The sequence below is a fragment of the Urocampus carinirostris genome, chromosome 13 (genome assembly GCF_059441175.1).
Source record: "Urocampus carinirostris isolate Australia breed hairy pipefish chromosome 13, RoL_Ucar_1.0, whole genome shotgun sequence".
Taxonomy (NCBI): Eukaryota; Metazoa; Chordata; class Actinopteri; order Syngnathiformes; family Syngnathidae; genus Urocampus; species Urocampus carinirostris.
Genome location: NC_142361.1, coordinates 3,254,660 through 3,275,059, shown reverse-complemented (window position 1 = coordinate 3,275,059; position 20,400 = coordinate 3,254,660). Strand labels below are relative to the sequence as shown.

Here is a 20,400-nt window from a genome sequence, read left to right as displayed (position 1 = left end):
GAATCTGTTTGACCCAAAAGAGCAAAAGAGCTTATGACTGATTTGGTGAAAAAAAATACATCCCAGTTCTTGCACATTTCCAATTGTTGTTCTGAAACTTGTACAAAGAAAAGAGCATGGGTCTCTAATGTTGGGCCCACGGGCACCTCGGTGCTCCCTGGGAAAATCTGAGGTCCCGGCGGACATGTTCTGAAAATATTTTTTAGTGGTTGAGTCTGTTTAACCCTACTTCCAATAATTAACCTGGTAATAACAGATCTAATAACTAATTTTCCTTTTTGGAGTACTTTTATCTTCTGCGTTGGCATATCTTTCAAAATATTTGTTTGTGAATAGTTGTTATTTGGACTTTTAAGAAAACTACCAACTCAACTCAACTTTATCAACAAAGATTAAAATAACAAATAAATAGCCATAGCTGAAGACAAAGTGCTGTACACAAATAAAAAAAATGATTAACAAAAAAAATCAGACCATAAAACAAGAAAAAAGAGGAACAGAGTGACCTTTTTGAATTAAAAGCCCAAAAACAAAAATGTGTTTTAGGACTAGTTTTAACAAAATGGACAGAGAGGGAGTCTGTCTGATGTGCAAGGTCAAATTGTGCCAAAATAAGTTTTCCGTTGTTATTTGAATGAGTTCTACAACTTCCTCTGAAAAAAAAACCTCTAAGAATTACAATTTGGCTAGCAATGTTAAAAAAAACATTAATGTGTCTGTCAGACAGGACGAAAGGAAGACTGGGATCACTTGCGCTCGTTTCTTGGTTTTATTGAAAGGAAGGAAATGACAAGGTGGGATTCTTCGAATCCGTTGGTTGGCGGATTGACGGAACTTGTCAGGCGGGTGAAGGCTTGGCAGGAATGGTCGCGGACAGGCGTAATCGTAGTGTTGTTGGCCGGGGCTGGAGAAGAAGGGCGTGGTAGTATTCGGAAAAGAGTTCAGGAGTCAGACGGGCAGGGCAGGTCGTAGGCAATTTTAGAAACGGGTCGGCAACGGAGATCAATCAGAAGAAAACAGGGAGCAGGCAAAGAGTCAGAGGTACGGGCTTATTGAGATGAAGGCAACAGGTAGCGTGAGTACAATCAGACAACTTGATTCCGGAAGCTGAGGAGTTAAATGGACAGGGTGCGCCAATCAGCTGTCCTGGCTGTTGGCGCCAAAACCTGAGCACAGGTGTTCCCGAACCAGGTGATTGTGACAGAACCCCCCCCTCAAGGGACGGCTCCAGAAGTCCCCAGAAAAAGGAAAAAGGATGACTTTTGGTACCAGAGGGCTCTGGCGGACAGGCTTATTGCAGGAAACATGAAACGTCGGGTGAACCCTCATGGTGCTGGGCAGGCACAGGCGGACTGCCGATGGACTAATAATTTTGTCCACCGGAAACGGTCCCAGGAATCCAGGAATCGGGGGGCCAACTTCTTGGACTCCACCCGGAGTGGAAGGTCCTTGGTGGACAACCATACTTGCTGGCCCACCTGGTACGTTGGGGCCGGAATTCTTCTTCGGTTAGCCCCCTTTGAATAACTTTGGACGGCCCGAAGAAGAGCAGCCCGTGCCTGAGCCCAAGTGCGACGACAGCGACGGGCATTTGCAAGAGCCGACGGACAGGAAACCTCTTCCTCTTGGTTGGGGAACAAGGGTGGCTGGTAGCCATAGACGCACTGGAAGGGAGACATGCCAGTGGAGGAGCAGACAAGGGAGTTGTTGGCGTATTACACCCATACCAACTGTTGCGCCGAGGAAAGAGGTTCACGGGAAACCAGGCAGCGGAGAGCCGTCTCCAGTTCCTGATTGAGGCGTTCAGACTGTCCATTAGGGCCCGGTCGCACAGCCGTTTGCGTCTGTATCGCGGGTAAAATTTTGCGTTTTTTTTTGCCTGTGGTTGCCCGCGATGGAAAATGCGCAAAATTGGCCAACCCGCTGTTCATCGGTGGTATGCCCGCAAAACAGACGCCGGCGACTGTTCCGCTTCCTCATCGCGTCATTTCAGCGTCATTTTCTCGTGTGGACCACGGGTATAAAAGCTGCCGAGCCGGCGTTATGCCGAGAAATGCATCCTTGCCGAGATTTGCATCCCCTCGCTATTACAACCACTTTTACCTCGTTTTATCTAACTTTTATATCACTTTTAGGGAATTTAATGGCGAACATATAACCAAAACCACTTCGTCTTGCATTTGTTGGGAATGTAATACAACTTAAACCATTCCGTCTTTGTATTTGTTGTGAATGTAATCGAACGGTAATGCACGCCGTATTCAAATCACTTTTGAGCAGGTAACATGTTTATTTTGCCTTTTTCTATCCAAATCACTCGTATTGAAACTGTTATGCACTCTACCAAAAAACTTATTTCTGCATAATAAGCTTTACGGTAGAGTGCATAACAGTTCTCAAAAGTGATTTAGAACATGCTATGACCGTGCTCCACCCACGATTACCCGCTGAAATTTCATGTCATACCCACGTTTAACCACTCCCTGGCCGCGGCCATAGCACGTCGTTCCGCGTCATTTCCGCGTCATTGCCTCGTGTGTACCACATGTGCCGCCCGCGGTTAACACGTGGTCCAAAGTTTTGAGCAGCGCAAAACTTTTTCGCGCGGCCAACCGCGTGTGAATTTCCGACCGCGAGTAAAGCACTGCTGTATCTCGTCTATATGGCGATCTCAAAGCGTCCAACAGCGTCTGCTTCACGGGCAGAAATTTCTGGCCGTGATTTAGCCTCGATACAGACGCAAATGGCTATGTGACCGGGCCCTTAGATTGCGGATGGAACCCGGACGAGAGACTGACCGAGGCCCCCAGGAGATGGCAGAACTCTTTCCAAAATCCCGAGGCAAACTGAGGACCTCGGTCTAAAACAATGTCTTTTGGGATTCCATATAGGCGGAAGACATGCAGCTGGACCACCTGCGCCATCTCCTTGGCGGACGGAAGTTTGGGCAAGGCCACGAAGTGGACCATTTTGCTGAACCGGTCCATAATCGTCAAAATGGTTGCCATCCCTTCCGAGACAGGCAGCCCAGTAACGAAGCCCAAGAAGATGTGGGACCAAGGACGGCTGTGGACTGGTAAAGGTTGAAGCAATCCGGCAGGGGGCCGATTCGAAGTCTTCTGCCGGGCACAGGTTTGGCAAGCCCCGACGTACTCCTGGACGTCCTTAGCCAATGAGGGCCACCAGAAACGTCAGGCCAGGAAGTTGCTGGTGCGGGTAGCACCCGGGTGACAGGAGAGGCGAGAGTCGTGCCCCCATTGAAGGACCTCCGACCATAGGGCTTCCGGGATGAATAGCCGCCCCTCTGGACAACTACTGGGGCCTGCTTGGTCTTGGAGGGCCTCCCTGACGCGGTCCTCGATGTCCCAGGTGAGAGTGGCCAGTAACCGGGACTCAGGAAGGATGGCTGTCCGACCCTGGGAATGATTGTCGTCCTTTTGACACTGGCGAGAAAGGGCATCTGGCTTGACGTTGCGGGAAGCGGGGCGGTAGGATAGGGTGAAGTTGAAACGGATGAAGAAGAGTGACCAGCGGGATTGTCTCGGGTTCAAACGTTTAGCAGAACGGATGTATTCAAGATTCTTGTGGTCAGTCCAAACTAGGAACGGAACTGGCACCCCTTCCAGCCAGTGGCGCCATTCCTCAAGGGCCAATTTTATTGCTAGCAGCTCACGATCTCCCACGTCATAATTGCGTTCGACGGGGGATAAGCGAGATGAAAAGAATGCACAGGGGTGCATCTTTTGATCCTCGGCTGACCTTTGGGAGAGAACAGCCCCAACACCAACGTCCGAGGCATCCACTTCAACAACTAGCTGACGCCCCGGGTCAGGTACTTGGAGGATGGGCGCCGTCGAAAATCGAGCCTTGAGGGCAGAGAAGGTTTTGTCTGCCGCAGGAGACCATCTGAAAGTTTCCTTGAGGCTAGTGAGAGCCGTCAGGGGACCCGCTACCGTGCTATAGTTCCGAATAAATCGTCGGTAAAAATTGGCGAAACCCAAGAACTGCTGGAACTTCTTGCGATCCGTGGGGACAGGCCAGGAGGTGACTGCCAACACCTTCGCAGGATCCATCTCCAATCTCCCCTCCACGATGATATACCCCAGGAATGACACGGTTTGGGCGTGGAACTCACACTTCTCAGCCTTAACGAAGAGGGAGTTCTCTAGGAGTCGTCGAAGGACAAGTTGGACGTGCTGCGTGTGTTCCTCCAGGGATTTAGAGAAAATCAGCTGTCCTGGCTGTTGGCGCCAAAACCTGAGCATAGGTGTTCCCAATCCAGGTGATCGTGACAGTGTGAGGTACACATTATTTAGAAAAAAAAGTTTTAGTATTGTCACATGCGAAGTTGTCATTTTATAAATGTATATTAAACCTTTTGCGCTAATTAGTAACAAAAAGTAGCTCTCAGCTTCAAAAAGGTTGGAGACCCCTGATATAGAGAAACTATTCTCTGGATTTTCAAACCCCTCATTCATAAAAGCGCTAATCAGGAACGTCGGAAACTTACATCCGATCATCATCATGGCCACAGCGAAGATTTTTTCCCCATCGGTGGTGGGTGCGATGTTACCAAACCCAATGCTGGTCAGGCTGGTCATAGTGAAGTAGAGGGAGGTGATGTAGACGGAGTCCTTGTTAGGGCCGCCCTCCCACTTGCCCGAGCCACTGGCGTTGAAGCGGTACGGGGTGCCCACCGTCTCGGCCAGAATGTATAGCCAGCTATCCATGCGGATGATGTTGGTCTCCTCGTCGATCACCTCGTAGTCACCGATGCTGTACCTGGAATCAGCGACGATATCAAAAGTCAGGTTCAACCTTCCTAAGTAGCAAAGGAGAGCAGTCGATGGGTATGCGCAGAAATTCCCAGAATATTCATACTTCCTTACCTCAAAGTAGAGGTGCAACAACTAATCCAGGGGTTGGCAACCCAAAATTTGATAGAAAAGCATTAATTTGGAGCCGCAAAAAAAACAGAGCTTTGTATATGCCTTATAAGGAATGCATACAGTATATTTAGATGTATTGGAAAATGTTAAGGATGTGTCATGGTTGTGTTCCTACAGAAACCTGATCAATTTCCACTCTGCTTTCACACAGATATTAATAATCTCCACTAATATGTCATTTTTAATCTTACATGTACATTTTATATCTTGAGTAAGTTGAGAATATATTTGTTTTAGGGACAATCTTCCCCATATAGGTAGGTGTTGAGTTAAAAATTACATCAATATGTAACTTTGCAGGAAGTTTTTCCCAATGCAATTTACCACTAGAGAACACAACCTTAATTATTTGCGTGGCCCATAGTAAATGTCAAATACAAGGTGCATTTAATCACAGGGGAGAAAGAAATGCAATGGCAAAGCCAAGCCACCACAGAGCAGTGTCATTTTTAAGCAGACTGGTTGAGAAACATTGCAAAAATTTAGAGCATTTAAAAGTACTTTGCCCAAAATCCAAGCACTTTGCAATCGTACACATCAAAAATCGTGCATTTAAGGATTAAGCACTTGTACAAATCCTGTTTAAGGATTAAGCACTCTTACAAATCCTGTTAGAATATCAAAGGTCCCCGCAGACCTAAGTTTAGGCAAAAAGGAGAATTGTACTTGCAATTAACGATTGAATAAGTCCAGTGAACAATCACGTAAAATATCAACTCCAAAATACACGATAATTCCAACAGAAACACACAAAAAATCAGCCTAAAATCATTTCTGCATCATTGGACATTCCTTGTTGCAATCGATCTGTTTCACCACATAACTTCCGTTTACAAGTAAACTCATCAACGTGTTTCCAATCTAGGCGTTTTCCTTGGACCTTTTGATTGACACCACTCTCGGCCAAAAGCTGGCTTTTTGTCACGCTCCAGAGCCCGCATTAGCCTGCATTAATAAAACTGACATTGCCTCCTTTAGCACTGAATATATTTAACCAGTAGTAACTAATTCGAATGATTATTGACACATTGGTTAGCCAATGAAATTATGAAAAGAACTGTAGGCAGATGTTCAGAGAGTATTAAAATCAGACACCAAAATAAACGTGGTACAATTATCTGCAGGTATATGATTGCAAAAAATAAGTAACAATTAGACAAGAATAAAAACCTTTTATTTTCTATGTGTTTCAACCTAATTTTAGTAGCACTTGCAGTGATTATTTCAGTTTGTTACCCTTCAAAATAGACCAAAAAACCGTCCACATTCTCCAAACGCTTCAGGAAGAGCATTCAATTTACTTTGGGTACGTATTGGATAGGAATTCTAGGCGAATTTTACAGAAACGTTAAGGGGACAAGAGATGAGGTCAACATTGTACGAGAAGGTTTTTTTAAATCAGATTTATTTTCCTCTTTACACCATCACAACCCAAATATCCACCACACAAAGGAAACAGTCAAAACAAAAGAGATTTCATGTGACACTGTCGCTGTCATCCTAGGTAAAGGCAGTTAACCTTGTTTTTTATTCCTTCTTCCGCTTGCGATGCGACCATAGCAACCGCCAACACGGCTCTTCAGCAATGCGCACAGGAGCTATTTTTAACAGGCCAGGATTCATTTCATGTTACATTTTTACAGGGTTCCTGCATATGTTTGAAAAGTTTGAATAGGCATTGAATTAATTATTTTACAAATAAGGCCTTAATTGGCATTAAAATGTCATATATCCGATTTTTGAAATCCTTAAAAAATGTGAAACATTAATGATGATAATTTTATTTATTTGAACTAAAAAGACTTGGGAAAATAAAGTAGTTTTTAATGCATCATGGTAAATGAACAGCATTTTATAGTGCTTTTAGTTAGTCACTGAAGACCTCCAAAGCGCTTCACACAGATCAGGATAAAGATGCTTCATGAATTTAGCAGAAATGTTCTTTGGAATTGGTAGTCATCCGTCAGTTTTGACTGAGAATCCATGATGTACTGTAAAACTCCTTTTTATTTATTCTTGTTCATGTCTAAAACGTTGGAAAGCGCCATGTTTTTCAGATGAAAAGTTTTCAACTGGACCAAAATCTGATTAAACTATATAAATAAAATGGTTTAAAATTGCCTAATTCATATAGTTTTGTTTCAATTTTTTTTTGTCGACTTGGTCTTATGTTCATTTTAAAAGGTGTTAAAAGGAATGTTCTGTAAATTGAGGTTGGGCAAGGCATAGCCCGTGGTATAATATTCTATTTTTTGTCATTAATATAAGAGTTTTCATGTTCTATCGGTTTGATTATTTAAATCATCAAATTGTTCATTTGGTTGTAGTTAATACACTTCATGATTATCTATGCATTTGAGTAAGGCATTCACTCATTGTTGTGTATTTGAGTGAGGCATTTAAGTACGGTTTGTGTCTGCAACCTTGCCAGTACAATCACATTTCCAAGAGTCAGGTTATCTTGCCTTTGGTTGACTGTTCTTTTAAATCATACTCAGTGCCGGTTTTAGGCACTGGCAAGGCGGGCAATATTTTTACTTTTAAAAATATTTAAAAATATTTTTATTCCTTCTTTTTTGACACACGAGAACAAAAAAAAATGTGCGCCGCAAAGCAGTTTTGTATTAAAGTTTTGTACTAAAATGGGGGGAAATTCCCTGTGTTACTATACATAAGATAATTAGTTGGCAGCTCCTGTTTTCCAAATAACGCAAATTATTTATAACTTTTAAAATTCAGGCCAACTACTGCACATTTTTCAGAATTGATATGTGTGTGAAATGAATTCAGTGTGATACAGCAGTGGCTCTACACAGTCCCTCCTAGATGACTGAGCTTTTCACTTTATCTCTAAGGGAGAGCCCCGCCCACCCTGCCGAGGAAACTCATTTCAGCGTCTTGTATCCAGTATTGTGTTCTTTTGGTCATTACCCACAGTTCACGACCATAAGTGAGGGTAGGAACGTAGATCTACCGGTAAATCGAGAGTTTTTCCTTTAAGTCCAGCTTCCTCTCTCTCGTTCTTTCTTTCTTTTATTTTTGTCTTTTTCTCTCTCTTTATTTCCCGTCCTTTCTTTCTTTCTCTCATTTTCTCTTTTTCTCACACTGAACACTTGTTTTCCTTTTTTCACTTTTTTTATCCATCCCACTCTCTTTTTCTTTCTTTTTCTTCACTATTTTTCTCTCTCTTTCTCTCCTTTTTTCCATTGGTCTCTCTCCTTTTTTTCTCTCTTTCTCTTTCCTCTTTTACCCTTTCTCATTTTCTCACTCCCTCTCTTTCTCACTCTCTTTCTCAAGCTCACTCTTTTTCCCTCTATTTTTTTCTCTCTCTCTCTTTCCCTTCTCTCATTGTTTTACTCTCTTTCTCCCTTTATTTCTCTCCTTAGTCTCTCTTGTTCTTACTTTCTTTCTCTCTTCATTTCTCGCTTTCTTGTTTCATCTCTTTCTTTCTCTTTTATCTCTTTTCTCTGTGTTTTATTCTCTTTAACTCACCTTTTTATACCTCTCTCTGTATTGTGCTCACTCTCTCTGTTTCTGTCTGGCTGTCTCTCTCTCTACCTCTTACTCCCTCTCCCTTTACATCCCCCCTCTCTTTTTATATCTCTCTTTACTTCTATCTTTTTCTCCCTCTCTCTTTCTCTGTCTTTAATTTATACCATTCTGGCCTCCGTGACATTTCTTTTCAATCATGTGGCTCCTGGGTAAAATGAGTTAGAAACCCCTGGCCTATATATGAACAAATATATTACAAATTATTTTTAGGGGGGAGATCCCCCTTACAATGCATATTATGCATAAAATAGAGTACCGTGCATACGTACCAAATGCAGGCCAACCAGTGAGCGGCCAGGCCAAACACACACACCAGCAGAACCAGCACGGCAGCACCGTACTCGATGTAGTGGTCCAGTTTGCGAGCGACTCGGCCTAAACGCAGGAGCCGGACAACTTTCAGGGAGCTGAACAGGCTGCTGATGCCCTAAGACACAAAGACACAAATAACAAACCTGACACGCCTTCCTAGTAAAGAATGCTAACCTAACAAGTTACATGTTTAGCTTGATGCATGGCTATAAATCAGTGATTGGCCAACTATAGCCCACGGACTTAGCCCCTTTTTGTGCTACAGAAATACTACAAAAGTACTACACAAGTACTAAAAATATACATCTACACCAATACTACAAGAATACAAAAATGTGACAAGGAAATGCTACAGAAATACTACTACAGTAATACAACAAAAAATACAGAAAAAAACAAAAAAAATACTACTACTGAAATACTACTACAGAAATTGCACAAAAATGCTACAAAAGTAAAACCAAAGTATTACTACAAAATACTACAAAAATATTACAAAAATTTGACACGGAAAGCTGCTACAGAAATACTAGTACAGGAATTATCCAGTAATACTACAAAAATACTACTACAGAAATACCAAAAAAGAACCCAACAGATTTACTACGACAGAAAAACTACAAAAGTACTATCAAAATGCTGAAAATATACACATACACTAATACTACAATAATACTGTACTACAAAAATGTGACACGGAGATGTTACAAAAATACTACTACAGAAATACTATTACAGATAAAACCGAAAAAATACTACAGTATGCTACTACAGAAATGCAACTTCAGAAATCATGGGACAAATACTACAGAAATACTACTACAGAAATTCTAAAAAGGTACAACCAAAATAAAGACAAAGTATTTCCACAAAAATATGACACTCACACTACACCTGAATGTGCGTGCTCTAAAAAGGATTCAATCAAGAAATGTGCAGAAAGATTTACAGCTCGGCCTTGATGCCAACTCTATGCTTTATCCAAATTTCAAATGTACACCACTGGCCCTTCCAACGGACATGCACATTGCACACTGCATTCTGAATGGATGCATTACAGCACCCTCACTAAGACATTCTTTCTCTATGGATGTCTTACAACATTTTAAAACTAAATAAAATAAAGTCGCTATCTTGCTGCTAGCACATAATTTGTGCTATTTTGAGCTGTTGCTATCTATGATCTAAGATATTTATGTGTCAGTGTGCTGCTATAAACTGACATGAATTCTGCCAGTCTGGTTCAATGCCCGGCTTGAATGCTTCACACTTGTTTACAAAAACGGAAAGGTATCCATAGATGTTGGGCAATAATTGAGTTCAATACGGAGGACAAAAAAAAGAAAGTACTGTATGAATAAAAAGCTGAAAATTTGGACTCTTTTTGATTGTATTGATTGCTCCTGTGAGGAGTTTGAATGTTCTCCCCCGTGCTTGCGTGGGTTTCCTCCGGGCACTCCGTTTTCCTCCCACGTTCCAAAAACATGCATATCAGGTTAATTGGCCGGTCTGAATTGTCCCTGGATGTGAATGACCGAGTGAGATGTCTGTCTCTGTGTGCCTTGCGACTGGCTGGCAACCAGTTCCTTTTTGTTTTACTTTATTTAAAAAAAAAAAAAAAAAAAAAGAAAGAAAAAGGATATGTGGCTAAATTGGTTAGTCTTTTTGGGGGCATTTTATCATTTATTTGTGGTTTGGTTTTAAATCTGTTCAGTGTGTAAAATTTTATTGTATTTAAAAAAAAATTGTTGATCTGTCAATATTTTTATCAATATTTAATGCATAAAATATAAAATGACTAATTATTAAATAATTTGGGGCATGATGTTTGTATATTATCAATAAAATCTTTGGACATACAAAAAATCTGAGTAGCTGTTTGGAAGCTGAAAAAGAGCCCAAAGAGCCAGTTTTCTGAATCGAGCTGTCCGCTTAGGTGCAACCATTAGGGGCCGGTGATGCTTCACATGACAACGTCATAATGACAAGCCACCAGAGCAGGTGTGTTGGCGTCATTTTCTCGCACTTTTTAAATCATTTTCTTTAGTTATTGCATCGCGCATGGAGTCAAACTGCCAAGAAATATGGCAACCATTTCAAGCCTTTTCAAGCACTTCACCCAAAATTCAAGCATTTTCCTGACCTTGAAAACACAACATTTAAATTCAAGCATGTTCAAGGGTTTCAAGGACCCGTACGAACCCTGAGTCTATGTGAGGCGCCTTGAGAAATAAGAAGCTTCCGGAAAGATTGTGTTCATTGATGCGTCAACAATAATAAATGTCTATGTGTTGCGACATCTGTTTAGGATGCAGTGTGCATTACAAGTGGCCATCACCTGATCCTATCTCAGCGGCGTCCGACAGGACACATTGCCCTCTGAGAAAGAAAAATCACTCGGAAGAACGAGATTTTAACAAGATGAGATGAAACTATTTGGAATAGATTCTTCCCCAAAGGAAAGTGTCATATGTCTGCCTCACAGGAAGTGTTGGGAATAACGCTGTTCTAAATATGTGTATACGAACATTTTTGTGTATGTCTACATACATTTTTGGGTGTATTCACGTATGTCTTTTGCCTACATACGGTTTGGTGTGTGTTTACGTATGTCTGTGTGTTTACATACTTTTATGTGTTTACGTACGTTTTGCACATTTGTTTTTGTACAACATGACCCAGTTTTGAGAGGTTGTCAAACCAAATTAACTTGTTTTTTTAGGGTTATTAAAGACATCATTTTGGGCTGGTTTGAAACCATATTTCTGGGATGATCTATACAGTCCCGTCAGATTTTTCTCTAGGTTACCATGGACAATTTTTGAGGGTTTAATTGACGGGTGTCAAAGATGCGGCCTGCAGGCCTGACCAGGCCCGCCAAGGTTTTTAATGAGGCCCGCAATGGCCCGAAAAATGGATTAGTATCTCTGGAACCATGTTCTCGTGGTTTAGGCCTTCTATTTTGAAAACTAATCATTTTATCGGGGATGGTGCAGCTTTTTCATGGCCAAATTGAATCACTTTTTAAGCATTTTCAAGGGCAGTTTTTCCAGTACCTTCAAATAAAGAAATTTAGCGCCGTTCAAAAGAAGGGTTTTTTTGGGGGGTTGGTTTTAATGACTAAAATAAAGTTGCTATTATGCTACTAGTACATACTTTGTGCTATTTTGTGCTGTTCCTATCGATGATCTACGATCTTTTTGTGTCAATTGGCAGCTATAAACTGACATTAATTTTGCCATTCTGCTTCAACAATGCAAGCGCAGCTTGGCTATGACGCACTTGTTTGCAAACATGGAAAGGGTTCTATAGGTGTTGAGTAATAATTGAGTTTAATACGGATGCCAAAAAAGAAAGTACTGTATGTATAAAAAGCAGAAAAGTGAGCCAAACTTGAACTCATTTTAATTATATTAATTGCTACGAAGCAGAGTGCATTCAATTTTCAATCTTTGAGACTGCTGATATTTTGCCTTTTGCTTTACTTATTTTAATTTATATATTTTTGCGTGTTTTACAGATAATCTGTATCTAAATAGGTTAAAATATAATTATAAATAGTATTTTTTTTTGCACTTGGGTTATGATAAAGCGAACAATCATTTACTTGGAGCACAGAGGAGTTAAATGTTTTTATTTGTAAATATCATTGTTTTGCATTTTGGAGGATTTTGTGCTGTGTTTCAGCTATAAATCTGTTCAGTGTATAAAAATCTAAAACAAATTTGTGTTTTATAAATGTTTGTGTAGATCTGTGACTATTTTAACAGAACTATGCTATTTTCAAGAAGCAAAACATATGAAATTACTAATTACTAAATAATTTGGTGCATAATGTTTTATTATTGTTGATTATATATCACGGGAAAAAAAATCTGAGAAGCTGTTTGGGAGCCAAAAAAGCCAGTGAGACGAGTCAAAGGACGGTTTCCCATGTCTGATAAAACTGTCTTCTTGGATGTGACTGCAGGGGGCAGTAATGCCTCACATGACAATTTGATAATGAGGACTGGGGCAACCATTGGCGTCATTTTTTTACCCACATTTTAGTATTACTTTTTCAATTTAAAAGCGTGGTTAAAGCACTTCTCCTAAAATTCAAGCAGTTTCCTGAAATTGAAAACACAACATTAAAGTTCAAGCATTTTCAAGGAATTCAAGTAGCCGTACAAGTCCTGTTTTATGTCTGTGACAATTATGCGATTTGTACAAGATTTAAAGTATGTAACTTAATATGGAATCTGCTAAGTTAGCATGTGTTTAATGGAGGGGTTAGTTCTCCACATGCTGCAGTGTGAAGCTAATGGAATGTTTGCTTTTATACTTCAGTGTCCTGCTGCTCTGGGACACCACGCAACCATTTGAGAATGAAAAATAAGTCTTATTTGTTTTGTAACATCATCATTGTCAGCAGGGATCATGGCGAGCTCAAGAGCTGCATGAAACATCTGTTAACTCAGGAACGTCAAACTCAGTTTGGTTTGAGGCCGGATCCATACTTTCTGTTCTGAGGCGAGCCGGATCAGTATAAGAATGTCAACTCCAAATTCGTAGCTTTGTTTTTCAGTGTTATACTTTATCATTTAGCCTACATTAGTAACTTAACCTACATATTATAATCAAAGGTTACAAGGGAACTTCCGGCAATGGACTCTGGCGCTTCATCATCCTACCTCTCTTATTTGACGCATTGTGTTAGATACGGTGATATGACCTCTGAGCCCTTTAGTGTTACCTTTGGCGTTCGGCATGGTTCTGTACTTTCCCTTTTTTTAGCATTTACATGCTTCTGTTCGGTGATATTATTCACAAGTATAATATCAGTCAACATTGCTTTGCAGATGACACTCAAATGTATCTTCCACCGGAGGAATCTGCCCAGGACCGCCCCAAGCCTTCATGGGGCACTAAGCAAAATTAGAGTTGGGGGCCTTATATTACTTGTTAATTTGCATACCTACTAAAACTCATTCCATGTTCTGCTCCAGGGGCCATATGTAAAATGTTATACTTCTGTTTAGATTCTCATCACATCTCATTAACTGCACCGCTTATCCTCAGTAGGGTCGCGGGGGTGCTGGTGCCCATCCCAGCAATCATCAGGCAGTGGGCAGGGGACACCCTGAACTGGTTGCCAGACAATCGCAGTGCACACAGGGACAGACAACTCACTCACTCATTCACACCTAGGGACAATTTGGACCGGAGTGCAAGGAGGAAACCCACTCAAGCTGGATTTGAACCCACACAGGAGGTTGCCAAGACCTTAGAACTGTGCCGCACACGCGCTATCCACTGCGCCGCCGTGCTGGCCTTCTTTTTAGATTAGTTTCATCAAATTGGTTTTGAAACAACCAAATTCAGAGCAAAATAGTATTATTAATTATTAAGTTTTTGGTAGGTTTTTTGTAGTATTTCTGAAGTCTGATTTTTATTGAAGTACTGCAGTTTTTGTGTAGTGTTACTGTAATATTTTTTACTACTTTTGTAATATTTTAATTTTATGTAGTATTTCCATAGTAGTATTTTATTAGTATTTCTGTAGTACTTATGTTGAATTTCAAAATTAGTTTTTTGTTGTGTATCTGTAGTATTTTTATAGTATTTTTGTATTATTACAGTAGTTTTATGATTATAGTATTTTTGGAGTATTACTGTAAAAACATTTTGGGGATTTTTTTGTACTATCTCTGTTGTATTTTGTAGTATGTCCATATCCAAATATTTGTTGTATATCAGTCATATTTCTTTCTTTCTTGCTTGCTTTCTTTCTTGCTTTCTTTCTTGCTTTCCTTCTTTCTTTCTCTGTCTCTCTCCTGCTTTCTCTGACTCCTTGTCTCTATTTCAATCTCTTTTTATATCTCTTTTTTTCTCTTTCTCTCTCTTGGTCTCTCCCTCTGTCTGTCTCTCTTCCTTATTTTTCTCTTTCTCCCTTTCTAGTTTTCCTTCTCTTTCTCTTCTCTCTTTTTCCTTCTGTATACATGACTTACTCTCTCTCTTTCTCTCTCTCTTTCTCTTTATCTCTCTCTCTCTCCCTTTGTTTCTTTCCTTTGCTCTTTTCCCCCCTTCTCTGTTTCTTTCTCTCTTTTTCCCAGTCTTTCTTTTTTTATTCTCCCTCTTTTTCCTTCTCCTTTTCTCTCCTTTTCATTCTTTTTCCATTCTTGCTCTGTCTTTCTTTCTCTTTCTTTCTTTTTCTCTTACTCTTTCTCTTTCTCACTTTGTCTTTCTTTCTCTCACTGTCTCCCTTTCTTTATTTCTTTCATTTTTTCTCTCTCATTTTTCTCTCTTTTGGTCCCTTTCTTTCTCACTCTGTTTCTTCATCTTTCTCTCTTTTTTCTCTCTCTATTTATCAGTCTCTCTCTCTGTCTTTATTTTTCCCTCTTTTACCCTCTTTTTATTTTCTTCCCTCTCTAACCCTAACCCCTGGTGTCGTGCAACCACAAAGCACAAGGAAGATTACAAACTACAGAGAGTCCATGTTATTATCATTATTATTTTTAATCATTTACGTGTTTTACCAATAGGAGGCAATTATCAATACAAAATGTTGATTCAATCAAAATAAAGGTTTGGAATTTAGGCATTGTGACGGTTTTTGTACTGTCCTCTCCCGTTCTCCTTGCAAGTTCAAAATTAATTGGCTTTTTTTCTCTTTACTGCTAAACTATAAACGTATCAGTTTTGTAACTAAAGTGGCTTCCTATCTCATAAAGGCTTTTTCATGGGAATCACTCCGTGTCCAGTGATTGCATGCACACTCTGGCGACAGTCAATTAATTTCAAGGTCAGCAATACATGTGCATTTGTACAAAACAAGAGAAACACTTGTTCATCATGATATTCACATCAAAGTGAAGCCTACTTGAGTGACAGCTCGCCGGTTCCAATTCTTCCCACGTCACGTTCCGTGCATGCAAACAGGCATAGAGCATAGGGGGTGATGGTTGAAGGGGGTGTTGTGGGTCATGCAAACAACAAAAAAGGAGGGGGGGTGAAAAAGAAGACAAAGAAAAATGAATACATGATCAAATAATGAATAAAAACATTACACAAAAAGCAAAACAAGATGATAAAACAACCTAACTTACAACTTTACTAACATACAAATGCTTGTATGGACATGCCCTCTCTTAACTCTCTGATTTGATTTCCCTGTGTTCCTGCACGAAGCCTCTACTCAGAAAAGGCTGGTCCACTTGTGACTCCAAGAGCCAAGAAAAAGTCTGCAGGCTCGAGAGGGTTCTCCATCCTGGCCCTAGTGCTGTGGGATGCTCTGCCTTCCAGATATTAGATCTGCAATCGCAGTGGTAGTTCTAAACTAGAATAAAGACTCACTTCTATTGTATAGCTTCTGATTGATGCCGACCTCATACTTTTCTTTTCCCGTCCTTTCCGGCTGTCTGGCTGGTGGTGAAATGAGGAGGAGGAACGTATCGGAATGATTTAGCGGACCAGCACCTTGACCTGAAGCGTGTCATTATTTGCATCGACCGGCCGGCTGCGATGGGAATCTGCTTCGTTGCTGTCATGGACTTCTTGGACAATGTTACGTCTTACCTATGTGTTTTAAATTCATGTTGACAACGTTTTGTGTGTTGTTACCCAATGCAACATGTATTGCAGGCCGGTCATCCTGGAAGGGTTTTTCCTTGCCCATATATCAGTTTAAGATCGGGAGATGGTGTAATTGTGGCCTGTGCAGTCCTTTGAGACAGTTTGTGATTAAGGGCTATACAAAAAATGTGACTTGACCCAAGGCCAAGAACAAGCAAATTGCTAATCAAGGCTGCCTCGCCTCCCTCGCCATCACAGTTTCTCCACATTGCTCATTAAGATCCTTGATTGGATGTCAAATTGCTGACCAACCTCGGAGAATTTTGAGGGACAATTTGCAGAGTGGTACGGAATGACACCTCGGAGATTGTGGGGGAGGTTGCCCCAGAGACAAGAAGTTTATCAATGCCATTGTTTGAAATTGCAATTGCAAACGTCTCATCATTTGGCAAGGTTCTGAAGATTGCTGTGACTTTTATTGAATTGATATGTCTTGATTTTCATTGATAATAACAAAGTGAAATTCTGTATGCAAAATTATTAGATATGGAACCTAGGGTCAACATGTAATAAACCTGAGAGACAAAAATAAGATAAAAGACTCCCAGGATAAATTGGCAAAAACATTTACAATGTAGTGCTCAAATCAATGGTCCCAAACTTGTTGCCTGTTCTGAAAATAGCTCACCAGTGCTGGGTCATTGTGATTTTCTAGTAAAATGTTTTTTTTTAATACGTTGGCTGAGTGTATTTAATCCTATTTCTAATAATTAACTTAGTAATAATGTTGTTATAATATATTAATAACATGAGAAATTGTTATGTTTGAAATTCAAATAAATAAATTCAAGTAAATGGGCTTCCTGGACAAAAAAAAATATTCAAGTATTGATATTTTCAAGCAATTAATTAAGAAATTAGAATGAGATTCTATTCATGTATTAAACAAATGTATTTATTCATTTTTATTATTGATTTATTCTACAAGACAGACAACAAAGTAAATTCCAATTTTGGGTTATGATAAAGCGAATAAGCAAAAAGTTTGCAGTTTTTTTCAAGCTAGCTCTCTTAACTTTGAAGCTTGCTTTCTTCTCACATTTTTAGCCACCTGGCAAGTTTGCTAGCTAGCTTTTTGTATTTTTTGCATGCTATTTTGCTAACATTTCATCTTTTTTGCTAGTTATTAAGCTAAATGTTGACCTCTCTAGCTCGCTATCCAGCGTATTTTTAGGTTTCTATCTGGCTATTTAGTTGGCTTTTTACTCTTTTGGCTAGCTATATTGCTAAGTTGCTATTTTTCAAATTTGTATAAAAGTTCATTCCCTTTGCCTTTTCCCTTAGTAAAAAAAAAGAAAATTAGCTCTCAGTTCAAAACAGCTGGGAGACCCCTGGCTTGAAGACGGACTTAAAGGTAGGGTATGTAAGTTCAAAATATTTTATTTGCTGATGCTATTTTCTGGTTGAAATAACCATGCAGCCTCTCAAGCTACTTCTGTTGTGCGTGAACAAATGTATCTCTGTGAGACGCACTCAAATAAACTCTTTATTTTTTTAAATCTTTTTGGGTGTTTGAGTTCGCATTTAGACTGTATTTAAAACAGCCCTTTTCTTAATTTCCAATTTTTATCCTACAGTTAAAGAAAACCTCGAGCACAAGCGAGGATTTACTATACACCACACACCCCCACCTGAATCCTTTCCTCCAGCCTAATGCGCTCGGTGGCCGGAACACCGATGATAAAAATGAGATAAAAGCAGATTACCATGGTGAAAAATAAATAAATAAAAGTACGCAACCCCCCTTTAAGTTATAAGAAGTGCATCATGCATTTTAGACGGCAAACTCCTACTTTGTTCATGAATATACTGCGAATTTGACTTGTTTAACCAAAATTTGTGTTTTGGGTGGGTGCGACTCTTTTTGTGCGCAACTGTAATAGGCTGGTGTATGCTGCCAGACAAACAGTGTCGGGGAGAAGGCAATATCGGGGCTGCAGGTCCTGCCTACTGCTTTGGCTAGGCTAAGAAATCCCTTTAGCCAACCCTGCCGAGCCTGTATATCACGGACACCGGATCCATTACCCATTGAACGAATGACCTGGAGCTACAACTCGTGGGAAACTGCTACATTTGGGACGGCTGTATTTTAATTGTTGCGTTGACCCAACTCAATTCGAGGACACCGGATACTAGCGTGCAGCTAACCAGCTGCTCTCCAAATCACTTTCTGGTACTGAAAGGAGAAGCCCACCAATTCTGTTGTACTTTTGTATAATGACAATAAAGACCATTCATTAGACTGCAATTCTGTGTCCTGTGTTTTTATTTGTATAACTATAGTTGTTATTCTGTTACAGTCTTATACTCTCAGTCGGAAAGGATGTCATCTCGAGGTTAGTTTGACCCTTTGGGGGCATTTATGAAGGGGGTTTCTACTTTGCCGATTTTTACAATTCGCGAGGGGTTCTGCCCCAACCCCCTCCCATTAACTGCAAACACCGAAAAATTGCTGTTACGGTCATTTGTAACTAGATACAGTGGTAAATCTTCTTATGAATTTTATTGGTTTCAGCAGTAATGTTGTATAATGAAACCGTTGTAAATCGAAACACGTGTTCTCATTGGAATGGAACGAAACAGTATTAATAAATTCCAAGGTCATCAAATGCAACCAACCTCCCATTAAACCCACCGCAATTGCCCTGCAGGTAAAGTTCACTCAATAATCAGCAATATACTGAATAGTATAAATAAAACAAGAAATAAGGCTAAAAATGCAAAAGATAAAGTTACTGTACAGTACAAAGCTTTATAGCCAAGAACAGTAACAAAAATACAACAACGACAACCGAAATAAAAATGATAAAATGCAAAAAGTTAGTTACATGACTTCCACTCACTGTGTCCCTGGACCATTATAAATGAGTGATCCATGTTGTTTCTGTCTTGATCTCAGAATGTTTTTAAAATGTTTCAGACAGTTTACATTGATTTGGGATACTAGAAAACTGATCTTATAACGAGGAAGATTTTAGTCTGACAAACTTCGGATACCAAAACATTTGAAAGATGGGTTGATTTTAAAACCAGTTACTACTGTATTTACTTTTAGAGTAATGCTCTAATGTCTGTTATCAGTAATCTTGGGAGTATCTGAATTACTTTTTTAATGAAATCATTACCAACTGAATATAATTGCTTTTTTTTAATAGTAATTTGCCCAACACTGCCCATGCATTTACGATCATATCTGATCTGTTTTTTTTGTCCTGTGGTGAGGGGCCCTCTCCTTGTGAGAGTTAAGAGAATTCTCCCACCATGGTCCGCTGTGTGTCGTAAGAGGCGACTATCTCTACTCCCTAAGAGACAGCAAGGCAAAGAAAGGGGGGCGGGAGACCGAAAGGTCTCGCAAACCCTAGTTATAGGGTCACTACATGTGAGAGGATGTGGAAGTAAAGCGACTGAGTGGAAGAAAGAGGAGATCGGAAGGATGATGACTAAAAGGAAGGTTGATGTGTTAGCCTTGACTGAAACAAAGATGAAAAGAATGGGTGAATTACAGCTTGGAGGTATGTATGGTCTGGAGTTACGGGTGGACATGCTCGAGAAGGAGTGGCTGTGCTTGTGAGTGAGAAAGCAAAGGAAAAACTGGTGGAGTGGAAAGAGATATCTTCCAAAATTATGTAGGTGAGGTTGAAGTGGGGTGTAGAAGTATGGATGTTTATAAGTGCATATGGACCTGGTTCAGAAAGAAGCGCTGAGGAGAGAGAGGAGTTTTGAAAGGACTTTTGGAATGTGTGGCAAGTGCGAAAGAAGGGTGGATAGTGGTAATACTAGGTGACCTGAATGCTAGAGTGGGTGATGAAACGGTTGAAAATGTGATTGGTAGATATGGAGTACCAGGAAGAAATGAGAGTGGGAAAAATTGATTGAGTTATGTGTGGAAAATTAGTTGGTGATTGGAAATACATTGTTTAAAAAGAGGGACCCGAATAAGTATACCTTTGTCAGAGAGGATAGTGGCAAGATG

General features: G+C 40.1%; 1 protein-coding gene across 4 annotated transcripts in view; it reads right to left on the bottom strand.

The window, feature by feature from the left end:
• kcnh1a (potassium voltage-gated channel, subfamily H (eag-related), member 1a) overlaps window positions 1-20,400 on the bottom strand; it is a 95,734-nt gene that overhangs the window by 33,334 nt on the left and 42,000 nt on the right. For 2 of the 4 annotated variants that reach the window (XM_088351940.1, XM_088351941.1), the window contains 3 exons: window positions 15,676-15,702; window positions 8,771-8,928; window positions 4,511-4,782 (listed from right to left, as the gene is read on the bottom strand). In XM_088351940.1, the coding sequence (XP_088208066.1) occupies window positions 4,511-4,782; window positions 8,771-8,928; window positions 15,676-15,702 (457 nt within the window). The remainder of the gene's footprint in view (window positions 1-4,510; window positions 4,783-8,770; window positions 8,929-15,675; window positions 15,703-20,400) is intronic. The other 2 variants (XM_088351942.1, XM_088351943.1) reach the window with 1 other exon arrangement.